Here is a 27,556-nt window from a genome sequence, read left to right as displayed (position 1 = left end):
CTTACTCGTTTCTCAACAGGGACCTTGTTATAGTATCTGATGGAGTCCTTCCCGAGGAAGTCAAACTCTACCACATATTCCTGACCATCCAACTCTGGGTGTAGATTGATGTGCTCCACACGAAGTGAGCAGCAACCCACAGTGTCCGCTGTTTCTCCTTCCTCCTTTTCATTGCCTGCTCTCAGAGCAAGCTGCCCAGGAAAGAAAGAAAAGATGAGCATGAATGGAAGAGACATGATCCTTACACAATTTCGTTTTGTTTTGTTTTTTTTTTTGAGACAGAGTCTCGCTCTGTTGCCAGGCTGGAGTGCAGTGGCGCAATTTTGGCTCACTGCAAGCTCCATCTCCTGGGTTCATGCCATTCTCCTGCCTCAGCCTCCGAAGTAGCTGGGACTACAGGCGCCCGCCACCACGCCCGGTTAATTTTTTTTTTTTTTTTTTTGTATTTTTAGTAGAGATGGGGTTTCACCACATTGGCCAGGATGGTCTCGATCTCTTGACCTCGTGATCCACCTGCCTCGGCCTCCCAAAGTGCTGGGATTACAGGCGTGAGCCACTGCGCCCAGCCTTTTGACCCTTATGCAATTTCTAGGAATCCAAAACAGAAGCCTCCCAATTCTGTTTGAAGCCACCAGCATCAGTCAGCATGGCCTGGGAACTCTGGATTCTGCAGTGTTACTTCCTCCCCCACTCACTATGAAATCTATAGGGATGTTAAATATTCATGCTCCTTTTCTTTCTATTCTGTCCTCTGAAATAGGGACGGAGAAAAGGAAAAAAAAATTAAATAAGGCAGCAAATGAGGGAGTGCTGGTACTCTGGACAATCAAACTCAAAAAGCTAGTGTGAATTTTGAGACAATTCAGAACTTAGGTTAAAATACAAGACTGGGGGAAAAACATGAACTTTTTTTTCTTCTCGTGAGTACCAAGAAATTGATCTCCTCTAGAGCGTGGTCTTTAAAACTATATAATGGTGATACCTGCATGGTTTATTTAAACAATTTTATAAGTTATAACCAACTTTCTAAAGGAATGAAATAGAGTTAAAAAAAGATCAGAATCTACTGCTCACAGTAAGGCTAAGCATTGTTTTGTGCAACTTTTGATTCAGTTTTACACACAAATATATTTGTGTTGAGTTGTGATATACAGTATGTGGCACAGGGCCTGGGGCAGAGCAGAAACTCCCTTTGTTAAGCTCAACACTAGACAATGCCGATGGGAAGATGCTCTCACCTTGTCGATGAAGTACAGGGCTACAGCTCTCTGCCGGACTTTCATCTCTTTGGACTTCCAGTCTTCTCGATACTGGTTCCGGATCTTGTCCACACATTTTTTCAGCCGCCGAGCAGTCTCGTATTTCTGCCAGTCCTTCTCACCCTGTAAAGACCCAAACCCAAATGTAGATTACTTTGGGACAGTGTAGTAAAGACAGACTTTGAATATAGCCAGGCAAGGTGGCGCAAGCCTATAATCCCAGCTAGCTAATAGGGAGGCTAAGGCACAAGAATTGCTTGAACGCAGGAGGCAGAGGTTGCAGTGAGCCAAGATCACGCCACTGCACTCCAGCATGGGTGACAAAGCAAGACTTTGAACAAAAGAGCAGGAACTTGACCTTAAGCAAACGTAAAAAAGAATAGTACTGAAGAGAGAGTTTGGCACATTTAACCTGTTAAGAATGCACACTGTCCCATCTCACTGCCAAGCACAACTGACTTCTAAGGCTTTCCCAGAAGAAAGTTTCTAGCTCTAATTCTGTAAAATGTTTATGTTCCTGGGAAAAACCCACATGGGATGTCCCAAAAACTAACTTCTGTCAACACAAAGCACATAATCACCCCCATTCCCACATCAATTTCACAGCCTTGCTGCCAACTCTGTGACCCAATAGCAGTTTTCTACCAGGACTGAATTCCATTAAATCTAAGTGAATTCCATTAAATTACAGTGTGGTGGAGCTGTCAAAGAAGCAGAACCAAAGACTACAACATGTAATTACTAAGGACACAATGACTTCCAGGAACAACCATAATTATTCACCATTTTCTAACTTCTGCATTTAAAAGCATTTCTTGATGAGATTGAGAGAAACTATGTTTCTGGGAAGCCTTTAAAAAAATAAGAGCTTTTGGTGGAAGGGTTAAAAGTTGATTCTAAACCCAATGAAGGGTTACTAAAACCGTGTGAAAACTGAATCTAAACAATAGTGAAGAAGACTTCTGCTACCAAGCTGAATGAAAATAGACTCACAAGCAAGAGCCAATTATGACAAGTGAGAAGGGGAAAAAAATGCAAGAAATCCAGAAGCAGGGAATTACATAAAACAGCATAAAACAGACTAGATGACATAAACATAGAGAAGGAATTTAAGAATCCAAGAATCTCTGCTCTTAATTTCCCCACCCGCCAACAAAGGAAAGTGGTAGTGATTTCTGCCCACACATGCCTGGTTCCTGACTATGACGTGGACCTGTGGTCCTTGAGACATAAGACCTGTGGTGAAGATAACCAGCCTTTCAGCCTGGGCAACACAGCATGACCCTATCAAAAAAAAAGGGGGGGGCGGGGGGTGGGGTGGGGGCAGAACCAGCCTTCTGGGTGTGCAGAAGCATGAGATACCTAGAGCAAGAATGTCTTCCACTTCTCAATCCTAAAAGTACTCAGAAATTAAAAGCTTACACAGTTAAGCTAAGGAGTCATCTGCACTCTCACATCATGTCTACCAGTGTTATGCACTTGTTTGGCTACAAAACAAGAGTTTCAGTAACTACCTGCTATCATGGGTGGGTGATTTAGTAGTTGGTGACACAGAAAAAATACCTAAGTCTTAGTATATTTTGACATTTAACAGGGTAAGAAAAGGTGAGATATAAGCTGTCCTCATGCACAAGTCACTAGTAAATCTCCATGACAACTGTTCTTACACGTGCACGGAAAAATTGGACACAAAAGGCTCACCTTCAACAGTAGAGTACCCAACTCTGGAGTGGCCTCTTTCCCCTCACTCTAGTGCACATGGACTACCAAAGCCTGTCTCAAAGTCCCCTAGGGTTACGTTTGCTCAGTTCCTTAGTCACACCACTGGAATGTAAGGTAGGAGTCAGGCAAACGAGATTTAGAAAAACCCAACCCGCACGTCATTCACAGGATACTACGAGACCAACTTTTCTTCACAGGCTGGCTGGGCTTCTGCACCAAGGATGTAGGATTCTCTCAAATAAGCTGAGATGGAGGTGGAGGCAGAAGCCACCCCGCTTAGATCCAGCAGGAGATGGCTGGCCTCCAAGAAGTATGCTTGTCCCTGCAGTGTTCAATGCCCTGAACAAGCTTTCTTGACTACTTTTAGAAAATAAACTATCCACCTAGGTCTTCCAGGCAAGGTCTCACAAAACCATCTCAAGAAGACAAGGAATCCACTGGAGAAGGCTGCCTTTGACCACCTCTCCTCTTTCCCTAATTCAATCACACTTCAGTAATGGGTAAAAATCTAATTTAACTGATTGTAGATGACATTCTTTGGATGACTTTTTTAAACTAGTAGGCCCACTATATTGTCTCTCTAATATAGCTGCTATCCATTCAGCAGAGTGGCTGGGTGGAATCAGGATCTGGATTCAAGATTACAAAGTTGGGGGTGAGAAGGCAAATTGGATTCTGTTTTCTAGTAACTTTCTCAGACGTTTGTATTGGGGAAGAGGACATTTGCCAGTATTCTTACATGACTATTTCCCTTCTCAGTCAATCTCCACCAAGCAACCACTGATCCTTCAATCTGATTACTATCATCATGGATAAATCTTGCCTAGTCTAGATTATATAAATAGAATCATACAGTATAGACTCCTCTGTCTGCCTTTTTAACTTTATTTTTTCCCTCTGAGACAGTGTCTCGCTCTGTCACCAGGCTGGAGTACAGTGATGCAATCTCGGCTCAGTGCAACCTCTACCCCTCAGGTTCAAGCGATTCCCATGTCTCAGCCTCCTGAGTAGCTGAGATTACAGGTGTGCGCCACCCTCGGCTAATTTTTGTATTTTTTTGTAGAGACGGTGTTTTGCCATGTTGGCCAGGCTGGTCTCGAACTCCTGACCTGAAGTGATCCACCCGCCTTGGCCTCCCAGAGTGCTTGGATTACAGGCATGCACCAACCACACCTGGCCCTTAACCATGTTTTTAAGATTCATCCATGTTGTTGAATACATAAGTAGTTCCCTTCTTAACTGCTGATAAATATAGTATATTCTATGACTATACCATAATGTGTTATCTATTCTGGGATGTTTCCAGTTTTGCACTCTTATGAATACAGCACTGCTATGAACATTCTTGTACAAGTCTTTTCATGGATAAATGTTTTTATTTCACTTGAGGTAAAAATACCTAGAACTGGAATTCGTATCTCCCTGTGGTTAAATCTTCACTCCACTGATAATTAGTGATGTCGAGCACTCTTTCATTTGCTTATTTATTGACCATTCCTGTATCTTCTTTTGTATAGTATATGTTCAAGTCTTTTGCTCTTTTTATTATGCGGATGGGATGTCTATCTTTTTATTATGGAGCTATAGGAATTCTTTGTATAGTCTGGATATAAGCCTTTTGTCAGATAAACATGTTGCAAATATTTTCTTTTAGTATGTAAATTCTGTATTTATTTTAGCAGTGTCTTTTGTTGAACATGAATTTTTAATTTTAATGAAGTCCATTTAGTCAATTGTTTCTCTTGTTGGTGTTTTTCTGTCCTAAGGAATCTACTCTAAGGTCATATTCAACCATGATATCACCTACAAGCTTTAATATTTTAGTCTTCACACTTAGGTCTATGTTAGTCTTACTAATAAATAGATTTAAAACATTTTGAATTTTATACCAAGATGCCAGGCTCAGAATATATATATATTTTTAATGAGCTTGTGTCTTATTTTCTCTAATAGAACTCACCAAAATGAGAGCTTCCCAAGATGAATATTGTAAAGATACTTTCCTTCACATTTAGCCCTTTAATCCCTAGGTGGTTACATATAAAAGGTTGTAAGCACATACATTTTTGGAACCCCACAGAATTCTAGACTCTAAAGACAAAAAAGGCAGAAGTGTGTATTTGGCACTGAGAGTATTTTAACAGGACTAAACGCAATACGATGTCAACATTGATCCTAAAGTTTGCTGTACTGCATTTGAAAGAAAAATCATGATGATAAATTCTGTTTGTAAGGTTAAGGCTGGTTTGAAAAACCTGAATTTTACTAAGGGCTACTTTCCCTGGGTTGTGAGAGCAGGTAATGCTTCCAAACTTGGCAGTGGATCGTACTTAGCAGTGAGTACCCATAAGCAGCCTTTTTGTAATCTCCTAGATTATGCAGGATAAGAAACTCCTGGGTTATGTAGAATCAGAGTTTCTTTGGTTGAAACTGCAGGTTCCAGAAGGCTAGCTGTCATTCCAATGCTATTTCAGATCCTATGGGCACCAGGCACAGAGTGGGAGAGAAAGAATGGAAATACGCTTGCAAGATGTCTGTGTAATCAAAATCCTGGGGGGAAAAGCAAAAACAAACTGGGATGAACATAAAAAGATATGAATGAGTTCAGGACAACCTTTTCAGTACCTAGAGCAAGTGTTATTGTGGTTCTCAAAAATCCCAATCCTTTCAATGACCTTTGAGGCTATAAGTAGTGTAAGTGTGACAATGACTGCAAGTAGGCCAATCCAAGTTTCCAGAAAGGGGGCAAAGACAGGATACATAAAAAGAACACACTTCAGCTGTTCTACAACTTTGTGCTTTTTACCCCTGAATGATTCCTTTAATTTTTTAAATTGTCGAAAATTCATAGTTCACATCATGCTTGTGCTACATTTCTTGATAGAGCACAGATGGGATACAATGATACACTATTATGTGAGGGAAGTAAGTAAGTAAAATATAGACACAAGAGTAAACAAAGACGACTCTTCGAATAGGAGACATCTCTGGAGGCTAAGCAGAAATGTGTAGAACAAAAGCATCATGATGGTAGCTTCCCATATAGCCGACCTAAAGCCCTCCATGAAGTAAAACCACCAGTTACCACCCTTCAACATTCTACTACAAAAACGTATGTGTTATTGACTGCTGGGTCACAGTAAGTCATACTTTAATTATGTTTGCTCCAAATATGTAGCAATGTAAGTGCTCTAGGCTGGATGTGGTGGCTCACGCCTACCCAGCACTTTGGGAGGCTGAGACAGGAGGATCATTTCTTGCTCCATGCAAGAAGGGGGGACCTGAAGTCAGGGGCCTTATTAGCTTGGGCTGAGCTGGGCTAAGAGACTCCCTCCAAGACAAAAAGTAATGAACAGAGAAGGAGAAGAAGGGGAAGAAAAGAGAACAATACATAAGCAAAAAACACCTCCCAGTTAAAAGGGCTTACAAACAGAAATTTCAAAAGACACAAGGAAAATGGCTCAGAAAAACTGCCAACAGTAGTTAGCACATGAATTCACTTCAGGTAACATTTTATAGAACAATCTTACAAAGACTTTCAAGTGAGTATGTTTAGTATGCATAAAAAGATGTAAAATCTAGAAAGAACATGAAATTATAAAACAAAAATGAAACAACATCAGACATAAAATTAGAAATTTTGAAAACAAAAAGTGGTATTTGGAATAAATTATAGATGGAATAAATTTTAGATTAATTAGAATTACTGAATTGGAAGTGAGTGCTACAACTCACCCAAAATGAAGTATTCCCCTGAACTTAAAAAATCAGACCTAAAGAGACAAAGAGTATGAAAATATAGTTTAAAAAAGATGTCTAGATTGAAAAGTGTCAACACTCATCTAATAGGACTCTAAAAAAGAAGTACAAAAGGAATGGTCTAGAAGTTATGGAAGAAATAATGATTGGTAATACTGTAGGATAAAATACATTAGTCCTCAGATTAAAAGTCTATCTATAAATACATATATATCCCTGGATACAGCATAGTGAAACCAGAATCTTCCCTATAAGACACTTTCTTGACTGGAGAAAAGACAGACTATGAATTAAGATGAAAATAAAGAAATTTTCAGGTAAACAAAGGTGAGTGAGTGCCACTGTTGGGTCTTCACTAAAGAAACATTAAAGGGTGTATTTCAACAAGACAAGAAACCCCAGAAGGTATGAGATACAAGAAACACTGAGTATAGCAATTAATAAAACATTTGGCTGTGACTGCTGTTGACTAGGGAAAGGGTTAGGGTTTTATGGATAATTGTGTTTAAAAATAAAAATTAAAACTTAAAGAAATATGAAATATATGAACTGAAAATGAACTGTTTTTATAGATAATTAAATTATCTACATAGAAACCCCAAATGACAGACACTTTTAGAACTAAGAGTTCAGCAACCCTGAACAACTCTGAGCACCTCTTGTATCTGCTGCCGGATACAAGACCAACACCCCAAAATTATAAGCATTACCACTTCAGGAATAACCAACAGAAACATAATGGAAAAAAATCTCATTCACATTAGCAATAAAAACTATAAGATCACTTAAAAATAAAAATTTTTTAAATGTAAAACCTTTATGAAGAAAATTACAAAACCATATTGGTGGATACATTCAAAAGACATGAATTAATGGAGAGGTATAACATGTTCGTGAATTGGAAACTCAATTGTATTGTCAATATCTTTCTCCATTAATCTATAAATGTATTGCAATTCCAATAAAAATCTCAACAGTTTTTATTAGAATTTGTTAATCAACAAGTTTATCAACAGTTTTCATTAGAATTTGACAAGTTTATCTGAAAGTTAATATGAAACAGCAGAGGGCCAAGAATAGCCAAAGCAATTTTGAAGAATGAAACAAACTTGTCCTACTCAATAGACTTTATAAAGCTACAGTAGTTAAGACAGTATGCTACTGATGCAGAAACAGATACACGAACTAATTAAAGAGGACAGACAGCCCAGAAACAGTCTGACATATATGTAGATATATCTGATATACAAGAGAGGAGGTAATACAACTAAATAGTTCTGTGACAACAGTTTACTCATTTGGAAAATATATTAGGTTTCAACTTCATCCCATATGCAAAAATACATTCTAGTGGATCTAAGACCCAAATGTAAAAAGCAAAACTTTAGAAACATTAGCAAGGATATGGAAAAAGAGGAATACTGTTGTGGGTGGGGGTGGGAGGGGAGGGAGGAGGAGAGTAATGATGTAAATTGAAGTACTTAAGAGAACAATTTGGAAATATCTAATAATGTATAAAACAAATTTTCATCCATATACACAAGAAACATGTGTTTCTTCCAGCACTGTTTATGAGGGCAAGAGACTGTATAACAATGCTAAATGCCTCTTAACAAGAGAACAGAGGCAGGGTATGGTGGCTCACACCTGTAATCCCAGCACTTTGTGCGGCTGAGGTGAGCAGATCACTTGAGGTCAGTTCACGACCAGCCTGGCCAACATGGTGAAATCCCGTCTCTATTAAAAATACAAAAATTAGCTGGGCATGGTGGCACACACCTATAATCCCAGCTACTCAGGAGGCTGAGGCACCAAAACCACTTGAATCCGGGAGGCAGAGGTCACAGTGAGCCAAGATCACGCCACTGTACTCCAGCCTGGGCGACAGAGCGAAGACATGGTCTCAAAAGACCAACAACAGAAACCAACAGAATAGATAAGTTTTTATGATATAATAGAATACCATGTAACAAATAAAATGGATTAATTAAAAGTGTAGGTTAAGATAATAAAACCACAAAATCAAAGCTGGAGAGGAATAAACAAGTTGCAGAATGATCCCAGTAACATACCTAATTTAAAACTAAAACTTGTTTTTATTTTACAATAGGTTGTACAATATGTCTTTAGCTTACAATAGTTTACAACATATTGTAAACTAAAAACAAGTTTTAGTTTTAAATTAGTATGTTACTAGTGTGTTACATATTGTAAAATTACATATTGTTTATGAACACATGAATATACTGTAAAAATACAAAAAATATGTATGAGAATAAAAAGACCGAGTTCATAGTAATCTACAGGGAAGAAGGTGAATGGTATACAAGTGGCTTCAGCTATGTTTATCAGTATTTTTTATGAAATAAAACAATTGAGCACATAAGACATAATTTTAAGATTTTACAAAGCCAGATGGTGGACATACGAGTGTTCATTACATAATTATCTATTCCTGTATGTTTGAAATATTTCACTAAAAATAAAACCCCTAATATTTGTATCTACTTTTTTTAAATCTAAAAAGAGAATGCTTCTTCCGCTGGCAATATAAAGTTAAAAATTATTCAAGGCACTATCAAACCCCAACCTTTGAAGATCTCACTATTCTGCTGAGTACAAGACAGCCTAAAAGAGAACTGAGAGCAAGCTCAAGAAATCATTTCTTTTTCTCCTAATGGCACCACTTTTCCAGGCCTTTAATGACTCCTATTGGGATCCCATTGCAGTTCAAGTCAGGCACTTTCTCCTGAGCATAAGGTTCAGAGTCTAACTCTGGGTGACTTTTAGGTTCACTACCATGATCATCATCCAGAAACTTGCACAAATGTCTATTGTGTATAGCAGTTAGCTGGATATTGTCTGGAATAAAATTGACTGGCTCTCTGCTCTTGAGGCATTTCACCTGGTCTATCTAACAAGGATCTCAGCCCTCAGAGAGGCTCCAACAATTAATTAACTCTAATCCTTACCTGTACAAGTACTCAGCATACATTATGTATCTGTCACCTCTCTCCATCCCCATTGCCATCATTTGTCTTAAGTCATCGCTGTTTCTTGCCTGGAGTATGCAACAGCCTCCCATTGATCTCTCTACTTCTTGTTTGTGTCCAGTCCAGTCTCCACAGAGCAGCAGTCAGAATGATCAATTATGTAATGAGTTTCCAAAATACAAATCTGGTGTCATTTCCCTCTTTAAATCCCAGGTTGGTGGCTTCCTTTTAAACTTAAAGGCCCTAAAACTTGCCCAAGATCCAATAACTAGTAACTCTTAAATCTTCTCAGAGTGTATGCTCCTCATGCTCTCCTGTGACATCCACTGCTAAATGTGGCCAGCTTTAAATGCCATGTTAAAGACACTGAGCCCTTAAAGGACTTTGAACAGTGGAGTTGTCTTGAACATAGCTTCATTTCAGCAAGATTTACAGGCATTATATGTAAATCACACCAGTAGATTTACACTGCTGTAAATGCTGCAAAGGAAAAGTACAGGGTGCCATCTGAGAGTATACCAGGGTACCTGATCCAGCCTCTAGGATTCAGGGATGGCCTTTCTGAAGAGTTAACATTTAAGATGAGATTTACAGGATGAATAGGATTGTATCCCTGGAAAGAATAGGAGAATGGGTGTTTCTAATAGAGAAAATAAAGTAGCCTTTTGAAATCCCAGAGGTGAGCAAGAGCTTGGTCGTTCTGAGGGAAGAAAGAGGCAGGAGAGGAAGCTATATAGTGAGGCCAGCCAGATCTTCAGGTACTAATTTAAAAAAATTTTTTCTTTACATTATCCTTTAAATGTTACCTCTTCAGAAAGGCCATCCCTGAACCCCAGAGGCTGGATCAGGTACCCTGGTATACTCTCAGATGGCACCCTGTACTTTTTCCTTTGCAGCATTTATAACAGTTTATATTTACTGATGTGATTTACATATAATGCCTGTAAATCTTGCTGAAGTGAAGCTATGTTCAAGACACTCCACTGTTCAAAGTCCTTTAAGGGCTCAGTGTCTTTAACATGGCATTTAAAGCTGGCCACATTTAGCAGTGGATGTCACAGGAAAGCATGCAGAGACTGAAGATCTAAGTTACATTCTAAGAAGATCTAAGTTAGAGTTACTAGCCACTGAATCTTGGGCAAATTTTTGGGCCTCCCAGAGACTAAATTTACTCATCTATAAATGGTGGCATTAGTATATGTACGCGCGGTATGCTTAAAAGATCCAAATGTTAACTTATGTGCAAATGTTTTTAATAGTAACTCTGTTATTTTGATCATTTTTAAGTTGTGGTAAAATACGCATTGATACCATTTACCACTAGTGACATTTAGTAGTACATCCACAATGTTGTGCAACTGTCACCACTTGATAATTCTTTTTATCACACCTTTTCTCAACCCCTATCCTCAACATACTCTGCTTACCACCCTCCCCTTTGTCCACGACACAGTTCTCTCTTGTTTGAAATACTACTTTTAAGACCCAACCATAACCTACTTTTCTTCATAAAGTTATTGTTGATCTCTAAGGTGCTGCAAATAACTCCTCTGTTTATCTAATGCATTTTACTTTTATCTTTCTTCTAATACAACTGAATTCTTACCTGATTTGCCCACCAGCCTATAAGTTCCTTAAGGGCTAAAACTATTATTTTTCTGCTTTTGTAGCCATATATACAGCTTTGCGATACTTCAGAAGAGGAATACATGTTTCTTTAAATGACTAGTCTGCTCAACATAAGTGTTCGCTTTCTGATTTTTGTACTTATCTAAACTACGAAAACACATTTTATTTTTATTTATGTATTTATTTATTTATTTGAGACAGAGTCTAAGTCTCTTGCCCAGGCTGGAGTGCAGTGGCATGATCTCGGCTCACTGCGACCTCTGCCTCCCAGGTTCAAGTGATTCTCCTGCCTCCGCCTCCCAAGTAGATGGGATTACAGGCACCCACTACCACGCCCGGCTAATTTTTGTATTTTTAGTAGAGACAGGGTTTCACCATGTTGTCCAGGCTGGTCTCGAACTCCTGACCTCAAGTGATCCGCCCATCTCGGCCTCCCAAAGTGCTGGGATTACAGGCTTGAGCCACCACACCCAGCCAGAAAAGTATATTTTATAATTGGAGAAAATATATAAACAGGTATTTTTCATTAGAAAAGTAGTGATATACAGAAGAACACAGGGCTACAAGCCAGAAAATGTACAGTTTAGTCTTGCCTATTCACATAGCCTTTTCAGCTGTGGCTTTCACATTTTAACAGATGTTATAACCTATGAACGAGGATCAAGAAGGTCTTTAGTCCCAGGTCTCCTGCACATAAAACAGTAACAGTCTACATAGAACTAATTCCTTGACTGTGTTTTTGTCTCTGTTAGGTTTGTATTTCATAGTATGTTGGAGGGAAGAAGTTCGTGGGACTCTCCAAAGCTAGATATACATAGCTATCTGGCAAACAAAAACTGATTTCCCCCCAGGGCAGTTATCTCCTTGCAATAACACTATCAATAAATAACAATGCATAGGTATGTAACATAGTTTTATGATGTGCTTTCACACACATTTCATTTGGCCCTGGTGAACCTACCCAGATGAGACTGCAGGAAGCCAGAAGTATGTAAGACATTAGATTTTACAACTTGTTTCAGGATATACAGAAATTACATTCCCTTCTCATAGCCAAGAGAGGTGAGGAAGTAGAAGACATCTGCAGAGGCCAATATACAACCACCATACTTCAACACATTCTGACCACTGGACGTTAAGCAACATGAAGGCAGGGCCTACGTCTATCTTGTTTACCAACATAATTCCTAGCACCAAATGTATACTGTGTGGGGCACATTTGGGATTTCAGTAAATATTTGTGAACTAATAAATAAGATTACAATGTGACCAAAAAAATGGAGGCACTGTAGGAAGATCACCATAATGCTAACCATGAAAGTACTTGCCTTCTTTCAATGGGGAGGATTTTTAATTTGTCAAAGTGATTCTAGAGGACGAGAACGTTACATTTGAACAAAAAAAGGTTATCAGCACCATGAACCAGTGCAGCTCTCAACTATCCCCTTACCTTGATTCGTGAACTAGGGTTAAGCATGATGTATTTAATGGAACCTTGGATGTTCTCTGTCCAGGAAACCAGCCAAGTAACCTTGTTATCATGCCGGACTTCTTTCCACTTATGTCCTGGAGGAGGAGAAGGAACCTTGGCATCTCTGGAAATAACAGAGCACGAGGATAGTGAAATAAGATGTGAGGAATAATTTCACCTTTCATGACCCCAAGTGGACCTATCTGCTGAGCATAATTTTCCAAGTTTCCTTCTTAACAGTCAATACAGTAGTCCCACCTTATGCATGGTTTTACTTACCCTCAGTCAACTGTCATCCGAAAATATTCAATACAAAATTCCAGAAATAAACATTTTGTAAGTTTTAAATTGCACATCATTCTGAGGAGCATGATGAAATCTCTTGTAGTCCCACCTGGGATGCGTGAACCATATATACAACATACCATGCTGTATACGTCACTTGCCCATGGGTAACCTAGTAGCTGCCTTATTTATCAGGTTGACTTTAATGGTTTTACATTGCTTGTGTTCAAGTAATCCTTCTTTTACTTAATAAAGGCCCCAAAGTGTGAAAGTAGTGATGTTGGCAATTTGGATATGCCATACAGAAGCTGCACAGAGTGCTTTAAATGAAAAGGTGGAAATTATCGACTTAATAAAAAAAACTGTATACTGAAGTTGCTAAGATCTAAGATAAGAATTAATCTTCCATCTGTGAAATTGTGAAGAAGGAAAAAGAAAGTCATGCTAGTTTTGCTGTTGTGCCTCACACTGCAAAAGTTATAGCTACTCTATGTGATAAGTACTTAATAAAGATGGAAAAGACATTAAATTTGGGGGTGGAAGACATCAACAGAAATGTGTTCCAAGTGACAGCAACTGGGTCGAAGATGCAGGCATCCACTGGGGATCTTGGAACATATCCCCTGTGGATGAGGGGAGACAACTGTACCTCAAAAACATCTGGAGACCTACGCATGAAATACTGTCCTGCTCTTAAGTATCTCCCTTCCCAAACAGTCCTGTGTAACCTGGGAAATATTCCCAAGTACAATAAAGGACGCCCTCCACCCCCTTTTCGGCCCATAGGATGAAGTGCGAGCTCACTTGCTACAGTTGATGATTATATCCTCGGGCATGATTCGTCTCTTCAGCATGCCCATCTTGGGGTGGTTGCCGCGGCCACGGAAAAGTCCAGGAGGCTCTATCTTGAAGTTAGCAATCCTCTCTTTGTGGTTATCCATAATACAGAATCCATATTCTTTCAGTAATTTTTCATTCTCCTCTTTGATTTTCTGGAAGACAGCAAGAAAGTACTCAAAATAGATTCAGATTGCTGTTCTCTACTAATGCATTTTATCTCTTGTGGGAGACTAAGTCAAGGTAGAGGAAAGTCTGAAAATCACTAAAAAATAAATTCAAATAAAGGAAAACCTCTAGTGGTTTTCTCAAACTTAAATATCATAAAATTCCGCAAAAAGATCTGCCTATAAGGATTGATTTCAGCTAGATTCAAAACTGATTCTTGTGTCTTAAAGGATGTTTGTAAATGTTATTTGGGTGTTTTTAAATGTACTTTAAAAATTCATACTGTTTTACTGAGTACTATCAAAACAGGAAATGGAGAAGAGTCTCTGATAGAGCCTCATAAAAGAATAGCTCAAGCCATTTAATTAAACAGCAGTTAAACAGCTTAAAAACATGGGTTTTTAAGCCCAGACAGATCTGTCACTAATTTTTTTGTAGGTATACAGGTATATACACTCTATACTATGATCCTTGCTCCAAAAAGGTGAGGGATGGTGGGGGAGATTTTGAGCCTCCTTACCCTCTATTGACTCTTTGCGTTTATATACTTATTGATTCAGTTTAACTAAGTTGTGCTGCCTTGTGGGTGGGAACAGATTCAGACCTTGCTGGCAGCAGGTGTCCTTGGCAGAGGCTCTGACAAGGGGATGTTTATAAAATCTATCTTTGGATCAATATTCTAAGAACAAAGCTCCAAAGTGATCTTTTAAGTTTCAAAATGCCCCTGAAGTAAATAATATACTAAATTTCACTAACTTGGAATATTGAGGATAAGATTTACCTGAGACACAAAGTCTGATGCAATTAACATTCTTATAGTAATGCATTAATTTTTAAACTAGTGACCAAATAAGTACCATGAAACAATGAGTTATATAAATACAATGGTCTGAATTACGTAAACACGCAAGTCCTTTAAAATACTGAAACTACAGGAATTTGAAGTGCAAAGAATTCCTTAAAATCCTTAACTTCTGGACTTCCGATTGGAAAAAATGAAATTCTAGCCTGTCCTTTAGTTCAGGGGCTGACAACTTTTTCTAGATAGAAAATATTTTAGGCTTGAGTGCCACACAGTCTCTTTTGCAACTACTCATCTCTGTCATTGTTGCATAAACACAGCCATAGATAATATGTAGACAAGTAGAGGCAGCTGTTTCCAATAAACTTTTTTTTTTTTTTTTTTACAAAAACAGGCAGCCTGTAGAAGAAAAATGACATCCCAGCTGGATACCAGAAAGATCCTTCAGTAATGAGGATGGCCAAGGCTAGAAGATGGAGATGGATGAGCATCACAAGATTCCAGAGTAAAATAGATCAAAGAGCAGGGAGGTACATGGCCAATATGATTTCATCTGTCTTAAATCCTTAATATCCAGTAGCCACTGTGGGACAGGTCTCCCCATCCTTAATTACTATATTATTGGCTGGAGTTACTGACTGGTTTTTAGGTCACTGAAGCACCAAGATTCCTGTACAGAGCTACTGAGCAAAGTACTTGTTCACAATTTTCAGTCTAACTAAAACCTTTAAGAAAATTTAGACTTTGAGAATTCTAAGTCTTTAGCACAGAATGATGTGAAATTACTGATGTTAATGTTGTGTCATAAGAACCAAGAAGAAAGTTAAATGAACCAATCACAATTCCAAAATTCTCCAGAGGTTTAATAAATTCTGTAGTACCAGTTTCTCTTCCTTGCTCATCTGTTTCCGAGCTTCCGTCTGGGCTTTGAAATACTGGCTCATCTGGGTAAAATCACATTTGCTTAGGTTGGTGATAATATTCTTCTCTTCATTAGTCATTTCCTAGTCAAAAGAAAACGGGGAGATGAAAGAAAAACAACGAAAATACACTAGTAAGTCCTTGGGTTTCTTTGCAAATACACCCAAGCACCATTTTTTCAGTCAAAGGTTTCTGTAAGTAGCCAATCTCAATTAATGAATTTTGAAAAAACAAAACAATACAGTTGTATTACTTTATTATAAAATATGTACTTACTAATATTAAAATGTTTTAAAATGACTTATCATGGAAAAAAATGAATTCTTATGTGGTTTCTTAGACTCCGTGGCACACAGCCCCCAGGCATTATGAATACGAGTTTGAAATCCCATACTGATTCTCTCTTGGAAACATTACCCCTATTCTATTCATTTATTAAGTCTGCTTTTTCTGAGCTAGTTCAGGAAGTAAACTTTACTGCTGCCTCTGTCCACATTATCCAAATTGAGAATAATGAGATTTTAAAAAATCACCTAGGCAAATATAGTATATGTGGTTTCAAGAGTAGAAAGTACCTAAAATAAATGAGCAAGAATTAACAGGGAGAGGGACATCAGATTAACATTTCTCTTTGCAACAGCAGACATGGTGCAGTCCTGCAGCGACAAACTTTCCTGTGCGCAACTGGAGTTGAGGTTTTCTGTTTGGCCTAATCTGATAACCCCCTACCTGCCATCACATGAGAACCAATAGCAAAGATATACAAGTACTCTTGTTGGACAGAAACCCTACATAATATAGTAAATGAAGACAAAAAATACGCAAGTTTAAATACAACAAAATCCATAAAACTCAAATTTTACATCAGGAAATGTTTTGCAAAATGATAATTTATTACTTAGTACTTGATTGTTTTGCAAGGTACTGGGATATTAACACATGGGCTACAGTACCTTTCTCCAGTCTTTAAAGAAATTTTTCCTAAATATTTCCTTGGTAGTATATTCATGGTCGAGCATTTTTGCAAAGAACGTAGCTACTTCCTCTGCTTTGGGGCTCAGCTTCATGACTTTACCTAGAGAAAAAAGTGGTTCCAAAAAGTGAGGTATAGTATTCATGTTCTAAGTATAAATACCCAGGGCTAGCGAATTCTCTTTAATAATGGTTTGCCTTCTTATGGTATATAAAGGTCTGGTGACACATAGTAGCAACAACAACAAAGACAACATACTGATTTATATCTACTTGTACAAATTCTCCTTCTCTTTAGCATATATTTACCTGGGTCATTCTCTGGAGACTATGCCAGTTAATTGTTCCCAGGTGCCTGCTCAGGACAGGGATGACCTGGGGGAGGCCCAGTCACTCTTCCTTTTCCTTTCAGCAAGCAGGGTCCTTTACACCTCTTCAATGGTTTTTAAAAATCAAATCCTCAGAGGGACTCCTGCCACTGCTAAGCTAAGCAGCCTCTGTTCAAGAAGGGGAGGAAGGGATAGGGCAGGGAGTGGAAGAAAGGAATTGTGGGGAAAAGAAATAGGCATCTTTCTTCTTCAAAGTTAGGTGGGTGGAATATGAATAAAAAAATATATATCCATACTAGGCAAGCCCAGATTTCCCATATGAAAAGCCTAATAAGACCTTCTTCTAGAACTTTGCTATTCAACAAGTGGTTCATAGACCAGCAGCATTGGCATCATGTGGGAGTTTAGAAATGCAGAATCCCAGGCCCCCTCCTAGACCTACTGAATCCTATACAGAAATTGCATTTTTAACAAGACTTGGATGCACACTAGAGTTTGCGACGCACTGCTCTGGAACATGAGTACCATGATGCTGCCTCTTTCAGGGAACCAGGATGCATCCACAGCACAAGGGATGACGGGGGTTCCTGGTGTATCCAATTGTTTATGTAAAAGCTGTCTAAAGGGGCTGGGAGCAGTGGCTCATGCCTGTAATCCCAGCACTTTGGGAGGCTGAGGCAGGCAGATCACTTGAGGTCAGGAGTTCCAGATCAGCCTGGCCAACACGGCGAAACCCCATCTCTACTAAAAATATAAAAAATTAGCCGGGTGTGGTGGTGGGAGCCTGTAACTCCAGCTACTCAGGAGGCTGAGGCATGAGAATCGCTTGAACCCAGGAGGCAGGGGTTGCAGTGAGCCAAGATCGCACCACTGCACTTCAGCCTGGGCAACAGACTGAGACTCTGTCTCAAATAAACAAAAAGCTGTCTAAAGGGACTCAGATGTTTCACAATGAAAGCCGCTAACTGGTAAAGAAAATCTAAATAGGGCCTATGGGTTTTATATACCTGATTTAGTTAATAAAGCAATGAAAGAAAAGTACTTGGGAATTTAATCCACTTTTCAAACAGAATGCTTTTGACAGTACTCTTAGTGCCAATTTCCATTCTTTCTTAAAAATCCAACTTTACAACGTCACCTCGAACCAATCCATGCTATACTAAGAGCATTTGGCTATACTTAAAATGAGGTTAACTATAATTCCACCACCTTACTATTACACAGGTATTAATAATTCACCAAGGCTGCCCACATTCTTTATAGAAAACTAAAATTTAACCAGAAATCCATTTATTTCGAAACTCAGAAGACATCTTATCTCATAATGATATGCAATCTGACTTGCAGGGGTGTAGAGAACTGTAGCACAATATTGAAACAGTTATAATAGAAAGAACCCACTTTGGACGCCATTAACTTAAAAGGCCAACAGGTGGCGCAGCTGCCCCCATCAACCCCCAAGCTTCTGCTTTGGAAGAAAGACACTTTGGGGAAGATAGGCTGTGTATTAAAAGATTCCCTGAACTTCTTTAGAAAACTGTAACATGTTTCCAATATAAAGGAAAACATTAAGTCACTAGGAATAAAATAAATGAAATAAAATGGCAAGAAAAAAATGTAAACTGTTTTCAAGTATGTTTGGTATAAAATAAATGTTAACACCGTTTAAAAAAAAATGTGGCTGAGCGTGGTGGTTCACATCTGTAATCCCAGCACTTTAGGAGGCGGTGCAAGGATCACTTCAGGTCAGGAGTTCCAGACCAGCTTGACCAACATGGTAAAAACCCGTCTCTATTAAAAATACAAAAATTAGGTGTGGTGGCACGTGCTTGTAATTTCAGCTACTTGGGAGGCTGAGGCATGAGAATCGTTTGAACCGTAGAGGTGGAGGCTGCAGTGAGCCAAGATTGTGCCACTGCACTCCAGCCTGGGTGACAGAGTGTGACTGTCTCAAATAAATAAATATAAAAATAAATTTTAAAAAAATGAGATTTTGGGCTGTTTTACTGAATTCTGTCCTAATAGAGGGAGAAGCAACTGTGACTCCTCCTATTTTAGATGAGCTGTCAAAAGATGAAATGACGGCTCCCTGCATCAGAGTAGTGGGAGGATGACTGGAAGGTTCCTGGCAATGTTAACACTTTGTGGAAAAGGCTGAGCTCCAGGAAAAGGAAACTGCTGAGTCAAAGCTGTAAACTGAAGGTCCTCAGAGAAGGCAGTAATTCACTGCTTCAGCTAGCCCATGCCCCACCTCCCTGGCAAGTTCTAAAGGAGTCTAAGAATTCTCCTCCCCAGAGAGTAGGCAGCACTTACTGTATCAGTTTGAAGTAAAGTCAAATATGACTTCTTGACTTACTGCAGAGTAAGAGTTCACACAATCAAAGAGAAGAAATCCCAGCAGAGGACCAACTGAGAAAATGCTGGAGCCCTAAAGCAGGATCCTGTAAAGGAGGACTGGGCAAGAATGGGAGGAAACGACTATGGCAACCTGTGAACTAGACCAGGCCTCTGCTTCCTATCTTGAAAAGGAAGAGAAACCACAGGACTAGGGAATCTAGCTTTCCCTCCCAACACTTTGAACTTCAAAGTGAAGCTTTACCAGCTGAGCATCCTAAAGCTCTTGGTAAGTCCAGACCAGGCCTACGGAATACCTACGCTTTGAGATGGTGCTCTTCAAGGTTCTAGGCCCTTTCTCTTAATTAGGAGTTTTGGCTTTGAGTTATAGTTAAGAGTCTCCAGGAATGACCAGCGTGAGGGCTGAAAGAACTGTCTTAGGCTCTCTGGTCAACAGGTCAAAATGTTTACGTAACATAAGCATTTGCCTCTGAGATTATGGAGTCCTGTTAGGCTGCAAACTCCCCAAGATCAGGGTCTAAGTCAGTAGTACTATCCGCTGTACTATCCAGTGCTGGGTCTTGGTGTCTGAACACAAATACATTCAATAAATATGTTTTATTTATTTATTATTTTATTTTTTGAGACAGGGTCTCACTCTGTCACACAGGCTGGAGGGGAGTGGCATGATCTAGGCTCACTGCAACCTCTGCCTCCTGGACTCAAGCGATCCTCCCACCTTAGCCTCCCGAGTAGCTGGGACTACAGGCGTGCACCACCACACTTGGCTAATAAATATGGCATTTTAAAAAACAAATTTCAGCTTGCCAAGTTTGGCACTTTCTTCAGTTGCAGACCCAGCCCTTTAGTGTAAACTACTACCTAGGCCTACAAGCATTGGTGGACCTAAGGCCACTACTGGTGGGAAGAGAGATGCACCAGAATGCCTGAGTGTTCACCACTGATGCTTTTCAGCAGTTATCCTGCCCAGCGTTTCTCAAAGTTTGGTCAGCAGACCACTTGGTTCAGAAGTACTCAATCCCACCCCAGAACTTTTTCTTTTCAGTGGGGGCGGTGGGATGGGTGAGAAGAAAACAGTGGGGGGTTGAGGGTGGGAAAAATGGTGGAGAAATGGGGTGGTGAAATAACAGTGGCCAAAAGATGGTGGTAAGACAAGTGGAGGTGGAAGAGGAATGCTGGGGAAAGGAGAAGAGGGACTGTCGGGAAAGGGGACAGAAGAGGGAAGGATGGTTGGGAAAGGGGAAAGAAGAAGAGGGACAGTGGGGAAAGGGAAAAGAAGCCCACCCCACAACTGTTAAATGGGCTCAGATCCACTTTGGTGAGTCAGAAGCACATAAGGGTATGAGGAACAATGCTCTAACCATTTCTGGATAAAACTCATGGAATGAAGAAAATCAGTTATTACCATCTACACACTGCTACACTGCCAACAGGAGGCATGTCAAAGGCTACCCTCAAATCCTTCAAACCCAAGGATACAAATACCAATGACAGATAAGGGACAATTCTGAGGGTTCTAAGAGACCCAGGCAGGGCATTTCTTTAAAGCAGCTCATCAGACTTGACTGCACATATATCAAAGGCATAGTGTTATGCTACACAGAATAGGTGACAGATGCCTACCAGCCCTATCTAGAGATGGATGGCAAACTATTAATCCTCAACCATATACTAGTACTGTTTCTAGTGATGAGCAGCTTGTCTGATTGCATTGTTATATTGCTAACATAAAATACTACCATTCAAGTGAGGCTTTTCTAATAACTCTTGTGAAGAGTTGCTCCCTAGAAATGAAGTTCAGATCAAAACCTTCAGCTTGTGGACCACACGCTGTGAGCCATGTTGACAAACCTTTTTTGGACTATGTAGGGAAGACATGAATAGCCCCTTTTTCATGGCACTTTTTCAGCAGCAAATGAGCCTTTAAGAGTTAACACCTGATGCCCCTTCCTCAAAATTGCATGGCAATAAAACAAAATGAAATAAAAAGGATTATCTATTACATAGGATCCTTCCTTGTTTTCTATCCCTAAATAGAAGCAGATTTCTTTTCTTGGCCAAGAATCAAGAACCTTGAAACAACTCACCATCATAATAAAACTTGACATTCTCTGGAAGAGGCTCATATGGTGGGGCAAATACTGGACCTTTATGTTCTAGGAATTTCCACTTGATGCCTTCAGGATAGCGCTCTTCTTCCCACCTTTAAAAGACAAAGCACAGCCTCATTTAGTGATCGCCTTGTCTAACATGGGGATCATCACTGATTAAATGCCAAATAATTATCCGCTCAACTGATTAGTGCTCTGGAATGACTTCTGGGCCTCACATTCAAGGCCTGGATCAAAAGAACCAGTGTCTCTCATTTTGAAAAAGCCAACACTCACAAATAAGATGAAATACTGTGGTGAATAAAGGAAAATACATTTCAACAGCTCAGTTTAAGAATACTGGACAGAAGAGATCAACAATGAAGGAGCTCAGCAACAAGTGAGGGACTTGAAAATGTAAATAGTTGTTTTACCACAATGGCATACATGACAGAGGGATTGTTTACATTGTTTGTAAGGAAAAGGCCTCCTCAGAGTGGTGATGTCAGATGGAAGGTAGAGGGGAAAACAACCCTATGAGAAAGGACATAAAGGAAGACGACTAGGAAATGATAGCTTAACTGGGGCATGTTGAGTTTAAGGTACTTATGCATTACCTGGAACTATCTAGCAAACACTGATAAGTGAATCTAAAGCTCAGTGGGAACAACTTTTTGAAAATGTATTTTTAAAATGGTCGAACATAAGAAAAAAATGAGTAATACAATAAACACCATATACGCCTGTAATCCCAGCACTTTGGGAGGCTGAGGCGGGCAGATCACGAGGTCAGGAGGTCGTGATCCAGGTCAGGAGCCTGGGCAATGTGGTGAAACTCCGTCTCTACTAAAAATACAAAAATTAGCCGGGCATGGTGGCGCGCACCTGTAGTCCCAGCTGCTCAGGAGGCTGAGGCACGAGAATTGCTTGAACCCAGGAGGCAGAGGTTGCAGTGAGCCAAGATTGTGCCAGTGCACTCCAGCCTGGGCAACAGAGTGAGACTCTATCTCAAAAAAAAAAAAAAAAAAAAAAAAAAAAAAAGGTTAATAATTTGCTACATTTCCTATTTTGGCTGAACCATTTTCAAAGTTGGTTGCAGATTTGATACTTCACCACTAAATATTTCAGCAAGTATCTCTATAAAAATAATATTCTTCCACATAACCACAAAACTATTATCACATCTAACAAAATAATCTCCTAGTATAATTCTAATTCCCAGTCCATATTAAAAACTTCCCTATTTTATCTAAATTTATTTTATAGACCAGGATCCAACTCAGGCTCACAAATTGCAACTGGCTGATATGCCTCAAGTTTCTTTCACTCGAATAGATAACTAACTTACTACCCTCATATTTACTTTCCAAGTCCAATATTTTATTTATTATTTTATTATCAATCATTCAGCCATGGAACAAGTCCAATATTTTAAACAAAGTTCAGAAACATCAAATAAAAATTACATGTATCAAACCATATTGTAACAATGGTATTACTATAAAACCAAAGTCAACGTATATGGTCAAATGATTTACAACAAGGATGCTTAAGACCATTCAATGGAGAAAGAACAGTCTTTTCAACAATAGTGTTGGCAAAATAATCAAACTGGGTCTTTACATTATACACAAAAATTAATTCAAAATGGATCAAAGACCTAAATATAAGAGCAAAAATATAAAACTCTTAGAAGACAACATAGGGGAAAAGCTTCACAATATTGGATTTGACAGTGATTTATTGGATATGACACGTAAAACACAGGTAACAAAAAGAATAAATGAATTGCAGCTGGGCAGAGTACCTCACACCTGTAATCTCCGCACTTTGGGAGGCTGGGATGGGCGGATCACTTGAGGACAAGAGTTCGAGACCAACCTGGCCAACATGGCGAGACCCCCGTCTCTACTAAAAATACAAAAATTATCCAGGCATGGGGGCATACGCCTGTAATCCCAGCTACTCAGGAGACTGAGACACAAGAATCGTTTGAACCTGGGAGGTGAAGGTTGTAGTGAGCCGAGATCACACGACTGCACTCCAGCCTGGGCAACAGGCTGTCTCAATAATAAATAAATAAACTGAACTTCACTGAACTTAAAAACTTCTGTGCATCAAAGGACACTTCAAGAGAGTGAAAGACAACTCACAGAATAGGAGAAAATATTTGTAAATCATGTTTCTGATAAAGGGTTAACATACAAAATATATAAACAGCTCCTACATCTCAATAAACAACCCAATTTAAAAAATGGGCAAAGTCTCAGTCTTAAGGTGGAGGGGAAAAAAAGATAAAATTAAAAATAGGGGCTGGGCGCAGTGGCTCATGCCTGTAATCCCAATACTTTGGGAGGCCAAGGCGGGCGGAGGGATCACTTGAGGTCAGGAGTTCGAGACCAGCCTGGCCAACATGGCAAAACTCTGTATCTATTAAAAATTCAAAAAATTAGCCAGGCGTGGTGGTGCACGCCTGTAATCTCAGCTACTCAGGAGGCTGAGGCATGAGAATCACTTGAACCTGGGAGGCAGATGTTGCAGTGAGCCAAGATTGCGCCACTGCACTCCAGCCTGGGCGACACAACAAGACTCCATCTCAAAAACAAAACAAAAAACGTGGGGGTGGGGCAAAGAACTTGAATGGTCATTTTTCTAAAGAAGATATACAAGTGGCCAATAAGCACCTGAAAAAATATGCAACATCAATAATCATTAGGAAAATACCAATCAAAACCACAATGAGATACCACTCATACTCATAAGGATGGCAATAAAACAAAAAATAACAAGTGTTGGTGAAGGTGTAGGGAAGCTAGCACCCTCGTGTGGTCCTGGTAGGAACGTAAAAAGGTGCAGCCAGTGTGGAAAAGATAGTATGGCAGTTCCTCAAAAAGTTAAGCACAGAAATGCCACATGACCCAGCAATTCCATTCCCAGGAATATACCCAATATTCAAACAAATACTTGTACACGAATGTTTCACAGCAGCACTATCTGCAACAGCCAAAGGCAGAAATAACCCATGTCCATCAAAAGATGAATGAATAAACAAAATGCAGGACAAACAATGGAATATTATTTAGCCTTTAAAAGTCAGAAAATTCTGAAACATGCTACAATATGGACGAGCGCTGACATTCTGTTAAGTGAAATAAGTCAGTCACAAAGGACAAATACTGTATGACTATTAATACAAGGTACCTAAAGTAGTCAAATTCATAGAGACAGAAAGTAGAATGGTGCTTACCAAGAACTGGGGGAATAGGCTGGGCATGGTGGCTCACGCCTGTAATCCCAGCACTTTGGGATGCCAAGGCGGGCAGATCACCTGAGGTCTGGAGTTTGAGACCAGCCTGGCCAACATGGCGAAACCCCGTCTCTACCAAAAATATAACAAATTAGTGGGAATGGTGGTGGGAGCCTGTAATCCCAGCTACTTGGGAGGCTGAGGCAGGAGAATTGCTTGAACCCAGGAGGTGAAGGTTGCAGTGAACTGAGATCGCACCACTGCACTCCAACCTGGGTGACAGAGCGAGACTCTGTCTCAAAAAAAAGAACTGGGGCAACAGAGAAGTGGGGAATTGTTAATAACTACAGAGTTTCAGTTTTGCAAGATGTAGAGTTCTGGAGATGGTGATGGTGCACAACAATATGAATGTACTTAATGCCACCGAATTGTACACTTAAAAATGGTTAAGATGATAAATGTTATGTCATATGTATTTTACACAATTTAAACAAAAATATTTAACAGAATCTTAGACCTCAAAGGAACATTAAAGATCTTCTATAACTAACCTACCACTTTTTCAGATATGAAATTGGCAGAGTCATTGATATATTAATAGAAAGATCTCAATGCAGGAAACCACCCAATCCTAGAGTCTATTACTCTCCAAATAGAGAAAATATATATATATGTAGGTGTATGAGAGCATCTGCAAGGAGCCTGTCTGCAGCAGTCACAGAGTAACCGTGAGGAGATTCCGAACGCCATCCTTTCCCTTATCCTGGGACTTTGGCACCATTCTTCTCATCGACTACAGTGTTTTTATTTATTTATTTATTTATTGAGACAGAGTCTCACTCTGTCGCCAAGGCTGGAGTGCAGTCGCGTGATCTCCGCTCACTGCAAGCTCCACCTCCAGGGTTCACACCATTCTCGCGCCTCAGCCTCCTGAGTACCTGGGGACTACAGGTGCCCGCCACCACGCCCAGCTAATTTTGTTTTTGTATTTTTAGCAGAGACAGGGTTTCACCATGTTAGCCAGGATGGTCTCGATCTACTGACCTCGTGATCTGCCCGCTTCGGCCTTCCAAAGTGCTGGGATTACAGGCGTGAGCCACCACGCCCGGCCCTACAGTGTTTTTAAATCAAGACTCCAAACTGTTTTTACAATTCCTATTTCAACATGTGTATCTTGAAGACCCACAGCAACTTCTTTACCATTTAAGCAAATTAAGATATTCAGCAAATCACAACACTAAACTTCAGTTTAAACAGAAAGACAGAACATCTGTTTCAGTAAGCTCATGTGACTGGGCTGACAGCTATTATTATACAAATAAAAGCAAACAGTTCTGTCCTTTTAGCCTCCCCATGAGTGCATATATCCGCCCCCCCCAATTTAAAAACAAATAAACAAACAAAAACGTACTTAGACATCGAAATGGCTTCCCTTTGGCAGCTTGACTTGAATAATCAAGTACCAATTTAATAATAAAATTTGCTTGAAGGGGGAAAGGTGGAAAAGTGCTAGAAATATAAAGACAGGAAAGTAAACTCCATGTGCTGTTTGATATCAAGTTCCCTTGCAGTTAACAAGCACTTCACACTATGCTATAAAACTCATATTTAATTTTTTTAAATTTAGAAATAAAGGTCAGATGCTGTAGCTTCTGAATGCTAATCCTTGAAATTAAGGGAAGTTTTTCTGGTTTGAGCAAAATGTCAATAATCCATATTCCATAAATTTCTTACCACCATCATTGACCATATATTTATGAGTCTTGGTCTTGCAACACTAATTCCTTACAACATTATAGTCCTGACTCATCACAGCATTTTACCTTTGCTAAGAGATTCAAAACTCCATTTAAAGTCACACCTAACACCTGCAATAAACTCGCCAGGTAATTCTTTATGAAGAATCATCTGTTGAGAATTAACTGGCAACTTATATTCCCAGGTCAGCCCTGACACAAAAGTGTACTTAATTAACCCAACAGTGCTGAAACCCTGTTCAGCTAAAAATCAGGACATCTGGGATAAACAGGATTTCATGTATGAACCCAAGCACACTGCCACCACTTATAACAATGTTTCTATGGAGATAACGTGATATAGCAAAGAAACCCTGAGGGACCTGGACCTTTTCCAACTGAACAATTACCAAAGGAGGGAGATAAAGATCAGAGTAAGTGTTTTTTTCTGGTAAAGACAAACAGGTCTGCGGACTTACGAGGGAAGAAAAAGATCTGCAAATTTGTCAAGCTTGTAAAGTGTGTACTTCTTTTAGTGGGATAGCATAAGGAATAGTAAAAATAAGGGTATCTGCCATTTAACTCCCTGACTAGGTCATCAGTGGCAGTCACTGAGGACTGGATAACTAACTTCAGAGTGTGATACACAGCCTCTAGCTATCAGTTAAGAGGCTCTTCATTCATATTTTCAACACCAAAAACTCAGTGTGCCATTCAAGCACTGTGCTTGAAAAGAATGTGCAAGGTTTAACCATCACACTAGAGAAATGCATGCGTTAGAAGCTGTAGCAAAGTCTGCTCATTCCTCAAAAAACAACTTTAGTTAAAGACTAGCCAGTTCCCCTTTAACCCAAAATAAGAATAAAAACCAAAAGTCATGGTCTGTCAGAGTGAATGTGTGGCAACACTGATAAGGATTTCAACCACAAAAGCAAAATTAGGCTCCTAAACCCCTCAAGGGCACCTAATTCTACACATACA

At 39.5% G+C, this 27,556-nt stretch overlaps 1 protein-coding gene across 1 annotated transcript in view; it reads right to left on the bottom strand.

The window, feature by feature from the left end:
• The window catches only part of TOP1 (DNA topoisomerase I), a 95,961-nt gene that overhangs the window by 10,264 nt on the left and 58,141 nt on the right, over positions 1–27,556 (bottom strand). Inside the window, exons 9-15 of the mRNA XM_004062154.4 lie at positions 21,590–21,705; positions 16,800–16,921; positions 15,807–15,929; positions 13,923–14,110; positions 12,813–12,957; positions 1,239–1,382; positions 6–191 (exon numbers count right to left, since the gene is read on the bottom strand). Of these exons, the coding sequence (XP_004062202.1) occupies positions 6–191; positions 1,239–1,382; positions 12,813–12,957; positions 13,923–14,110; positions 15,807–15,929; positions 16,800–16,921; positions 21,590–21,705 (1,024 nt within the window). The remainder of the gene's footprint in view (positions 1–5; positions 192–1,238; positions 1,383–12,812; positions 12,958–13,922; positions 14,111–15,806; positions 15,930–16,799; positions 16,922–21,589; positions 21,706–27,556) is intronic.

The sequence above is a fragment of the Gorilla gorilla genome, chromosome 21 (assembly GCF_029281585.2).
Source record: "Gorilla gorilla gorilla isolate KB3781 chromosome 21, NHGRI_mGorGor1-v2.1_pri, whole genome shotgun sequence".
Lineage (NCBI taxonomy): Eukaryota > Metazoa > Chordata > Mammalia > Primates > Hominidae > Gorilla > Gorilla gorilla.
Note: the sequence above shows the minus strand (reverse complement) of the source record. Positions and strands in the feature narration are given on the sequence as shown.